This window comes from Fistularia commersonii, chromosome 17, assembly GCF_037954325.1.
Source record: "Fistularia commersonii isolate RoL2024-O1a breed Wild chromosome 17, RoL_Fcom_v1.0, whole genome shotgun sequence".
NCBI lineage: Eukaryota > Metazoa > Chordata > Actinopteri > Syngnathiformes > Fistulariidae > Fistularia > Fistularia commersonii.
The window spans coordinates 10,215,790-10,227,500 of NC_141300.1; the positions used below are offsets into that span (position 1 = coordinate 10,215,790).

Sequence of the window (11,711 nt, forward strand, 5' to 3'; positions counted from 1 at the left end):
GTGTTTGATTTGGATTTGTTTTTTTTTTTTTTTTTCCTTCTTTTACCCTCCAACACAAACGGCAACTGAGAAATTCAGATTCACTGCGAGAAAGTGAAGAAACCAATCAACAGGGGACGTGTCACCTCCTGGTGATGTCAGAGTCAAGATGATCTTGGGTGGGTAAAGAAGAAGAAAAAGAAAAAAAACAACAGCGACTCACCAGGTCTATTCTGGGCCTGGAGTGTTTTTTCCCTCCAACACTATAGCTATTACCAATTAAAAAAAAAAAAAAAATCAAAATTCACTTGTTTATTTTCATGTTGAAATGCTCCTGTTGGGAAAGAGTGTGTGTCGTTATCAGGTGTTAATTAAAAAAAGTACTCTGCTGTTTGTGGTACTGTTTCACCAGCAGCACTGAAAATGCAGACATTTCTTTCTTTTTTTTTTCTTATCTCCGAAAGACACTTTTATACACGCATACACGCTTCACCTCAAATGTCACCATTATCACCAGGCACAGGCCATATATATATATTTATATATGTGTGTGTGTGCGTGTATATATACATATATACACACACACACACACACATATAAAATGTGTGTGTGTTATTCCTTGATGAGTCGATAGATGTGGTGCTGTGCTCCATGCTCGTTGTTTGACACTTCGAACACACACGCCATGCACAGCAAGGTCTCCTGAGTGTCTCTGTTGCTCACCACCTGAACACATGCACAAACATGCACGCACACACACACAGACATATATATACATACATATAAACACACACAGGGACAGAAGAAAAAGTCGAAATATCTGTGAAATAGTGTGAAATATGGACATCCAACAAATAATACAAGTCCTTTGTTTAAAGGACACACAGATACGCTGCACACACTCAAACGCGAACACACACACACACATATACACACGCTTCTCACCAGCAGAATTGTGAAGTTCTCCAACACGCTATTCATCATGTATTTCTCTGGCAGGTGCTTGAGCTTGTGGATGAAGTTGATCATGTATTCGCACATCGGTGAGCGACTAATCCTGTAGACAAAGCGTCCGTTTTCAAACCTGGCGTATTCCGTCTAGGGAGAAGAGGAGAAATGTTTTGGTAAAACGGGAAAAGGGAGACAGCTACTCCAAGCTTGTGTACAAGTCATTAAAAAGTGCAGCATCTTTGTCAAGTGGAAGAGAATAACACTTGTGTTATTATACACTTATATATAACTTCCTGTAAAAAGAATGGACCGTCTCACCTCCACCTTCTCGACCACCTGCTTCCCAAAGGAGCAGACCTTGGTGGAGCAGGTGATGGTCATGTTCTCTGAGCTCTCGTACTGGCTGGTGACACCATAGAAGGCCGTGGGATCTTCCTGCACGTTGTAGTTTAAGTCCGCCTGTCCATTTTACGGGGAAACGAAAATCATGTCGGTGGACATTAAAACAGGAAGAAGCCCTTTATAAATTCCAAGCGATGCAATGCTGCCTTCTGCTGGTGGGTGAAGGTTAAACCTCACTGTGAAGCCAAACTGATGTGAAGATTAAGACAGTCTTGTTTATAAAAAAGGGCCATTAGATTGATAAATAGTGCAATAATGCATCTTCTCATCTGAAAAATACAATCTCTAAAAATGCAGTATCTTATTTCGTTTAAGGCAGTATGAATACTATTCAAAGCAATAAATGAATAAATACAATAAATCTAATAAATATTAAAACAAACATAACATAAAAAATAAAACAATCTTTTTCAGAGAGACAAGGCAGATATGATATAAGCAGAGAAGTGACTTTAAAACCCTTGTGTTTGCGAACTATCGTCTTTTGATGCCAATTCGACAATTTCAATATGTTTGAAACATGCAGGCGTTTAAGTCTGCCTACACCTTATTGAACATGCTAAAAGAAAATGTCAATGTGACATGTTATTATTAGTATTAGAATTGGTATTATGTTTGCACTTTGTGCACTTACATGTATAGTTACAAATTATAAACTATGTCATGCTACTGTTTATATGATATATCTCTTTTCAAGTGAACTCTTTATTTGACAAGGTTATTTTGGAACAAACTCCCGGTTCATTTGTAAGACATGGTTGATTTTCAAGTTTGTTTGTTTTTCTTCATTTTTTAAGTTTTTAAAATGTTTTCATTTTTCAAATTATTTTTGTAACTATTTTGATTTATTCATTTTGTTGGTTTTGCAAGGTAACACAAAGTCAAATTAGACTCTTATTCACTCATTCATTTACATTTTAAGGAAATTCTTTGTTCATCCTATTTTTTAGCTTCTTTTTCAGATGAATTAAGTTATTTTTAAGTAATTACCACTGGTAATTGTCCGTTTACTTTAGGTAAAAAATTTTGCTTAATTTTCCTTTTTTTTTTTTGACAAATTTGCAAATGCTTGTTATATTATTTGGAAATAAAGTTTATTTAACTTCATGCAGAAGAATTGTTCATATTATTCAAATACAAACTATATTCCTTTTTGATGCATGTGATCGATTCACCTTTCAGGGGAAAACCTTGGCTTACTTTTCAAATCAGTTTTCAGGCACTACCTTTCTTTTCATAGAGTTTTAAAAGACATATTCAAATTAAAATGCGGTCATTTCAGACAAATCTTAAAAATGTATTTAAACGTATTATTGTTATTATTTTTATTTATTCAAATTTTATGTCCATGTCTCCTTTTTATTAGTGTTTAATTCTGTTTAGAGATTCAGGTTAACATTCATTTCTACAAACATGTCCTTAGACAGCAGAGTAACCTGAGACAAAGAAATGACCTGGGAGTCAGGAGGTGAGCAGGTGTTCAAACAAAGTGTTTTCATTGAGGCAACAACTCCACATCCCAGGTGGGATGACATCACACACACACACACACACACACACACACACACACACACCTGCAAGCACAGACAGAGGTGTGATGGAAAAATACAAGTTGAAGGAAAAAGGACAGCTAGTCTTGCCTACAGATCAATTTCTAGGACAATTTCCAAAACAGTCCAGATACTCCAAACAACAATAACATGTTCCTGCAATCCTACATCCATCTATCCATCTATATCAATCAATATGAACAAAATCATTTGACCTAAGTTGCGACCATTTTGAAGTCAACATGTCTAGTTGTTTCCTAAATTTCAGGTAAATTGATAGATTTTTAGGGGAATTCATGTAGATTTCAGGTCATTTTCAACTTCTTTCAAGACTTTCCTAAAATTTTCAGGTGACTCTTCGATTTGGAATGAAAGATTTTATCCGTTGTATCCGCGCCAACCTAGCTTTTCCTTTCATTTACCACCTCAGGAAAAGATCATTTTGGAGCCCGGAAAACAAGAAAAACAGCGGGTTGGTGTCACCGACTCACCCAGAACTTGATGAGATAGAAGGCGTTCTGCGGGCCTTTGCCGAACAGCTCCTTCAGCCCTCCCTTCTTTTCAGGGAACTTGTCATAGATCTGCCGGATGTCCACGCACTCCAGCAGCGGGTCGCTGTAGCTCGGGCTGCTCTGGCTGATGTGCACAAACAGGTGTTTGTTGTACTGGAAGGAACAGAGACACGCACATTTCGGAGAATCACTCCCTGCTCATTGTGGTGAGGTGCTATCTTAGAATTGTAGAGAACATCAATAAAACTATCAGGTTGTGATTTAAATTCTAGAGGAAACTAAAATCCCAGAAAAACTGATATTTAATTATTATTAATTGTCAGACACCGATTATTCATTCACTCATTCATCTCCCTTGACAGGGCCACATATGGAGACATACAACCATTCACTCACTCATTCACAAATCATATTGATATGCAACCATTCAGTCTCTCATTTGCAAGTCATATAAAGACAGACAACCATTCACTCTTGCGTTCATACTTTGGATAGAAACATAAAACCGTTCACACTCTTATTCGCAAGTCATATTAACTTACAACCATTCACTCACTCATATACAAATCATGGAGACATTATACAGTTCACTATGGGTGTCAAACTTACGGCCCGAGGACCGGACTACGCTCATAAATGGGTTTAATTCGGCCCGCAAATTATTTTGCAAGGCATTAAAATGAGCTGCAATATTTTTGATGAAAGAAACTATTGTTATTATGCCACGATTTTACCCGTGCAGCCCATTTGAGAAAAGAGTTGAACATCCCTGCGACATTCACCCGTCATACGTCGTACAACCACATACAACCATTCACTGTCATTTACACGTCATATAGAAACATAAAACCATTCATTGATTCTTTCACGGTCATGTAGATATTCAACCTTTCACTATTTCATTTACCGGCACATGCCATATGGAGACATGATCATTCATACTTTCATTCACAAATCACATAATGTAGAGATATACAACCATTCATTCTCTCATTCACATGACTGGGCAATTAAGTGTTAACTCCCTGTGACAGCGTGCCAAACCACACACTAATTATGGTTATGAAAAGGATTTTGAGAGCTTGTTAACAGGTCAGTGTTTTTGTTTATATTTGGAGGAAAAAAAAAATAGAAATGACCTTAAAATCAGCTTCACACACACAGGTGCAGATGGGGCTCCATGAACAGTCACACAATTTCATTACTCATCTATATTTCTAAAGCCGCCATCTTTCATTCTGATAAAGGCCTGCTTTAAAATCAAGACAGTGGTTTTCTTTAACTGTCCAAACAGACGTAACAAGATAAATGCTGGCTGTCTGCAGGTCCAAGGTAGAAAGATGGCAGCGTGTTGGCAGGGTGACAAGATGATAGATAGACTGAGAGCCAGCTTTGCGAAGGTTATTCAAAGTTGGAGACGCACGAGGGGGTTTATTGTTGTTCTGCGCTGCGGGTTATCTGTCATTCGTGTGTGTGTGTGTGTGTGTGTGTGTAGGTGTACGCAAGCGTTTGTGTTCCACTCACTGCCTCCTGGTCCCTCTGTGTTTCTAGGAAAGATGAGAACTCCACCAGTCGTAGTTTGGTGGTGCCGATGGAGCGGCCCTGCCATGCCGGCTCTCGGTGCGTCTGGGCTGCAGGTGGACGATCGTAGCCTGGAGAAAATGTCATCTTTACCATCATCTCATTAGCACTGCAGCAAAAATGTCTGTATATATTATATTATATTATATATGTTCTAATTATTTTTATGATTAAAACTTCTTATAATAAGATTTATACCTATACATATATATATATATATATATATATATATATGTGTGTGTGTGTGTGTGTGTGTATATATTTGTATATATATGTACAATCTCAAAAAAGATTGTAATTTTTACAAAATGAATGCCCATATCCAAACTCAATGTTATCAATGTTATTATAAGTAAACCATCTTTTTACTATAATTATGCACTTGTTTGTCAGTATTATCATTGATTTATTCTAATACTATCAGCAGTAAATTACCTGTGAATTGGGAAAAAGTATTGAAAAATTTGCAAGAAATAAAAAAAAAAAAAAACCATCGAAGAAATTAACAAAGTAATTACCAAAAAAAAGAGCACATAATTTGATGAATATCTGCTTAACATTATTAAGAAAATTAGCAAAATATTTGCAAAAAATTCTGACTTTACCCTAGGATACAATGAAATAAAAAGACGGATTCGTCCTCCTCTTGACCTCGTCAGAGGGTGAACCCGAAGGTGCGCTGACAGTGAAATAACATCCCCGTGGAGATGCAGCGACCTGCCCGACGGGGGCAGAGACCACCTGCTCACTTTACAGAACCCAGATAATACCTTGATGTGGTCACCCTCACCTGAGATAGTGGTGGTCCCCGCTGTCTGCACAGAGTAGGCTTGCTGAGAGAACGGCTTGATACTGAGAGAGAAGGGAGGCAAAACAGAAGAGGCGGTATTATGAAGCTGAAAAGGTAGAAGGGACAGCCACATTGTACCTGGATTGTACAGAAAGGGAATTATGGCGTGAACGCAGGCAGAGATGCTAAGGTCAAGAGCGCCTCAGTGGCTTGTTTCAGTTCCAGGTCACCGGTATCACGTGGTCGGCAAACATGCGTCGGACACCGGTGACGGTACAGGAGGAAAAAAAAAAAAGGTTTTCAAGTTGGTGTACAAAGGTGTGAATGTGATGTAAGATATGATCATGTGATTTACTATATAAAGGGTGTTTTTCAGATCAGCTTGGGCCCCCGAGCATGATGATGCTACCCTGCACAGTTACATGCATGCATGTGTACAAAATAAGGGATTGAAAAATGATTCTATCATCAGAGCTAATTTTTCTAATTGTTTTATTCTTCTGTAACATTTAAACAATCAAGAAATGACCCAGTAAAAGAGTTAATGCAATTAACAAAAAATTAAACAATCTATAGAAGATAATGCAAGTAAGAAATTTATGTGAGACCCTCTTACTTTGTTTTATTGTACAAATATTTGTGTTATTATTACTGCCATAATTATGCTATTTTTTAATAGTTATTGTTTTTATATGGTCATTATTTTTTTAGTGCTGTTATTAATATTTTTTATGACTCCTCTTCTTATATCACCTTTAATGCTACTGTTCTTATTATTAAGAGGTCTCTTTCCTTGTCTTGGACTTATGATAATATCAGAAGTGGAACATAATCAACAACCAATAAATGATCTCCAACAAGACCGGAAGCAGGAAACCTGGTAGACCAACAATCACCAGAGCAGTATTAACGGCAGAGACGGTATTTCTTTGCATGGATACACAAGAACTGCAAAGGACTGTCCAGAAAGAGGAGCGACGGACTGCAACAGCAGAGACGCTGCTACTACCCAGCAAAAACATTGCAAAGTTTGAAAAAAATGCTGAAAGAATCTAGTTGTGTCATCCTGCAAGATTTACAGTCTTTGTAAAATCTGAGATTAAAAACTCTTTAAAACTTCTCTTTAGATAAAGTCTTCTGATGTACAGATAGCATTAGTGTCATCCAACAACTGTGTTGTGATTTGGTGCCATAAAAACATATAAATGAAATCTGATCTTTCATTAATGTAAGGAAAGTGACCATCAGTTACTGGCAGAAGGTAATGTGTGCTGCTCTGGACTCACTACACATCAAAACACTTCTAAAACGCTTCTAAAAAGAAGTGAATATGATAATTGCGACTCACTCCTCTGCGGTGGAGCTGGACTGTCCTCCAGGAATCATCCCCTGCCATAGCTGCACACACAAACACACACATCAATACACAATGCGGCAAAAAAACATTGCGTCCGCGCCCCGGAAGCACAATCTATAAACCCGCGGATAATTTTGCACATCTATTGGAAGATCTGAAAAACTGGACGTGAGGGTTTCTGTCTGCATTTGCTCCACTGTTTACTTTGGTTGGAGGCTTTTTCGTAACAAAAGGACATTATAGGTGTCAAAAAAACACACTTTAGGTGTCAAAAAAACAAGGAAGAAGGAGAAAGATAAAGATGGAAAAAGAGAAGAAAAACCTCAGAACGAGCAAGAAAGTGAGGATGCATTTAAGCACTAGAGGGAAAATATGCATAACAGTATCTACAAACTACAGCGAAATCATCTTGAAAGCAGAAAGAGTTAACTAGATATTAGCAAGACATTGTGAAAGAAATTAAAAATTCAATAAAAATCAGCAAATGAGGTAAAAAAAAGCAATGTGAATATTCATGAATAAACTGACATAAATCATTAGAAAAACAGAAGGATTTCCCTAAGATGTAACTCTATTAATGTCCAAAGGAAGCCTTGGTTTATGTTAAGTGTTGTTGGATGACTCTGAGCGACAGCGTGCACGTACGCACCTGTGTGCCGCCGGGGAAGCTGGCTCGTACAATCCCGGGCAGCAGCTTGCTGTGGATGGCGGTGGCTGAGACAATCTGAGCCGACGACATAGACGAGATGCTCTGCAGGGCTTTTTCCTTCACATTGTGATCCTGCAGGGCACATTTATACCATTTAAGACAAGTATTAAACAAGTAGGAAATGTGTTACATTCATTTCGTAAATGAGAAGCTCAACAGTTGTTGTAATCTGAGTGCTTGGGATCGAACTGGTTTCCATTCACCCTCTTATTCACAGGTCTGGAGAAATTAGGGTCTCCAACGAACCTCTTGCGAGAAGAATGATATATTCATTATCATGATTATCATCATTATTGTTTTTATTATTATCATCATCATTATTATTGCCATTATTATTAAATTAATTTATAATAATTAATTGAATTATTGCATTTTAAAAAAGGCTTGTGACTGTCATCGGGTTTGTTTGTTCATTTATTTATTTAATCTATTTTTCAACATAATTCCAAAGTTGAACACGAAGAGGCAATTAGTGGTTTATTGACTTTACTTTTATTTTTACTGTAACCTTTCTAAAAATCAATCATATATACATGGTTTTGGAAGATCTTTTTTTACATTTTTGTTTAAAACTACCTTACGCTGATAATGTGTCGGAATTTAAATTATGGGATGCAGAAATATTTCTTTCCCTGGGTCCCACGTAACACCGTGGAATGCAGCACCGATCAAAGGATGTCCTGTTTCACCCCAAAACTTGCGACAACCCCTTCCTGTGGGCGGGGTTATTTTTGAACGCATTGATGTGGTATTTCTTTTCGGGACGTGCGCGCCCGGAGTGGCTAAGAGCCACTGCTCCTTCCAGGCAAGAGGCTGCATGCCACAGAATGGATGGAAGTCCAAACTTGTTGAGTCGTTTGTCAAAAAACAAATTTAAAGCAGCATGGAAAGCGGGGCAGGAAACAGCTGAAGGGAAACTGCCAGCTGGAGAATCAGCGGCTTGCCTTTTCTAACTCCAGCTAATTAACATCCGGGAGAAAAGAAAATTGACGGCATGTGAGACGCTGCGCGACACATTGGATTTTCATATCAAATTCACGCTGATTACATTAATTAATTGCCCCAATGATAACCATAAGAATCATTAATATTCCACTGCATGTGCATATGATTAGAGCTCTGCTAATGAATTCTGACTTTCATTACTATTATTATTACTATTGACACATTCATAGAAAAAGCCTATTTTATGAATACAGGTAAGGATTCATATAGGAAAGACATCTGTAATATAAACTCTCTGAGAAGGACTAGTTTTAATGGCTGCTCGGACTCATGATGCTCCATCTGAAAGAAATTTTAAAAAATAAATGTCTCCAACACGTACAAAGTGTCGGAATCGTTTTCGGAGAAACTGCCGTCTGTCACGATCTATTAGTCCTTTGGATCTGTGATTATATTAGATCAGAGGATGAGTTCAATTTAACATCTTCACTATTAATGCCTTTGTTAATCTATGAAAATGTTAGCAACCTGTCTGTATCTCTGTTAAGCACTTGCTATTCAAATAATCTTATTTTTACATGTTTCTATGTTCACTTTGGAAGTTCATTACATGTGATATGATGAATGAAAACCTTTTTATGGTAAACGTCCGTACTGAGAATGTCATCTGATCCACGACCAACAGGTCAGAGACGTTCACGTGTCACGATATAAATCTGGTTTTGTAGAATATTCCACATTTTGATAATACATTGAAGGACTTAATGCTACATTAAGTGAAGTCAAATGAATTTAATAAATACCTTTCCTGATTTTCACACCGTTCTTGTAATTCAATTGTGATTAAAAACCCACAGTTTCTCATAATGGAATGCATTTTGCGATAGTAATATGGAATATAATTGCTTATAACACACTAATCGCATCGTCTTTACGTTGGCGGATGATAAAAATTGGATATGAATCTTGTTTCTGTGAATTAAATATGCTGTGATGTCAGTGTATATTGCTTATTCTATAAAACTCAGCTGAAAAGCTCCGGTAAATTGAATCCATTGCTTACTATTCTCCCACGACCCTCACATGCGATTACTAAGACGGGTGCAAAGTATAAAATAATGGTCCGTAAAACCCGTCTTTTTTTTTTTTTTGGACAAGTAATTCCGTGTAACAGCTGGGCAGCGAAGATTTGTGCTCACCAGTTACACAACTATGTAAAGATTAACGCGCATTCAACACATTTGGGTGAATTCCACACCAAATACTTTGCAGCTTTGGTACTTATAGTGATGGAGAAGTTTATCTTCCCTGGATTCAACAAATCTGTCTTATCCTTTCAGCGATGGCGACAAACACAGGCCCGAGTACTGCGATTGAAATTCAAATAAAACCATCGTTACTGATATATGTATTCATATTTATAAGCGACGCTTATATGTGTATTATTACATCATAGTACAGTTTTACAGTTATTATCGTGTCTATTTGTTTGGCACTGTCACACAGAATGCAGCGCATTAATAATAGTAATAATAATAAGATGAGGAAGAGTGATGTCATTTTGTTTTGAGATTTCTCTGAATAAAACACACAAGAAAAACGTGCAGCCGTTCACCTTTATGACTACATAATAACGCCCAAATCCATTCCCAGCAACCATCAGTCATTTGTTTTATGACGACAAACATCAATTGAACCCCGGGCTTTGTTTCCGTCTGATCTCCTTGGAAAACAAGCAGCCCTTTGTTGCTTTACATCACGTTAATTACAACCAACAGAGAGGAAGAAAGAGAGAGCGGGAGCAAGGGAGGAGAAGACATGGAGGCTAAGAGATTAACAGACTGGGAGACGGAGAAGGAGGAGGAAGAGGAGAGTGGAGAGGAAACACGGGGGAACAAATGAATGAATGTATGGATATAAGAGGAGGGGGAGGAGAGGAAGGGGAGACGGGTCTAATTAGACACCTAGGATACTGGAGGGACTGCGACTGGAATCCACTGTGAAAAGTTGACCAGCAGGACACAAACACTGAATTCAGATGGTTTCGGGAGGTCAGGCCTTTCCTCGAGAGGAGAACGTCTGTAATAATCTGCGCTGATCATCATGTCGCTCTTCATCATGCGCTTGTTGGAGGAGAGGAAAGACGTCTAGCGTGGTCTCCTTACCTTTAGCTTGGACTGGAACTCCCTGGATTTTCTTCTGGCTAAAACCTGGATGTGACTGGAAACCTGGGGGAGGAGAGGAGAAGGGAGGAAGAGGAGAGGAGAGGGGAGGAAGAGGAGAGGACAGAAGAAGAGAGGAGAGGAGAGGGCAATGAAAGGGAAGGGGGAGGATGGACAGAAAAGAGAGGAGGAACGACCAAACAGTGAGTTGCCATGGTTATGAAAGGACTGTTGCCAAACTGGAGGGACACACACACACACACTCACGGGCGCACACGCATGCACAGACGCACGTGCACGCTCGCACACACACACACACACACACACACACATACATACATACACACTCCTCTGACAACAGTGAATAGACCATCTATGCACATCTTTTCAGAGCAAAGAGACACCTGGGATCAGAGGCCAAGGCCCAAGACAGTAACACAGGGGGGCGCTTGCTAACGGTAGCCTAGTCGCTAGCCTCTGAAGTAAGCGGAGTAAATTGGTTCTATCTTAAGGAGAAAAACTTTTCTCGACTGTATAAACATCTCTTATTTTGAAACCGCTCCCTTTAAATAGTTTTAAAACACAGTGTTTGCTTTTGTCTCAAATTGAACAAAACCTCCATAAAATGAATGTCTTGTTTACAGCCGCTAGGACATGAACAAGTGCCACCGTCGTTAGCGTCCGCTAATGTGTAATGTTTTTTAACAACTTTAAAGTGTGAGAGCTTCTCGGTGGTTTCAAAAAAAACCATCCTCTCCCAATGACAGAGCCTT

General features: G+C 38.5%; 1 protein-coding gene across 1 annotated transcript in view; it reads right to left on the minus strand.

Moving 5' to 3' along the window:
• Positions 1-404: 404 nt before the first annotated feature.
• The window catches only part of LOC147225072 (transcriptional enhancer factor TEF-1-like), a 40,256-nt gene continuing 28,949 nt past the window's right edge, over positions 405-11,711 (minus strand). Inside the window, exons 4-12 of the mRNA XM_086163881.1 lie at positions 10,942-11,004; positions 7,772-7,903; positions 7,114-7,163; positions 5,766-5,827; positions 4,919-5,046; positions 3,374-3,547; positions 1,249-1,389; positions 925-1,077; positions 405-705 (exon numbers count right to left, since the gene is read on the minus strand). Coding sequence (XP_086020007.1) covers positions 592-705; positions 925-1,077; positions 1,249-1,389; positions 3,374-3,547; positions 4,919-5,046; positions 5,766-5,827; positions 7,114-7,163; positions 7,772-7,903; positions 10,942-11,004 — 1,017 coding nt within the window. The 3' untranslated portion in view covers positions 405-591. The remainder of the gene's footprint in view (positions 706-924; positions 1,078-1,248; positions 1,390-3,373; positions 3,548-4,918; positions 5,047-5,765; positions 5,828-7,113; positions 7,164-7,771; positions 7,904-10,941; positions 11,005-11,711) is intronic.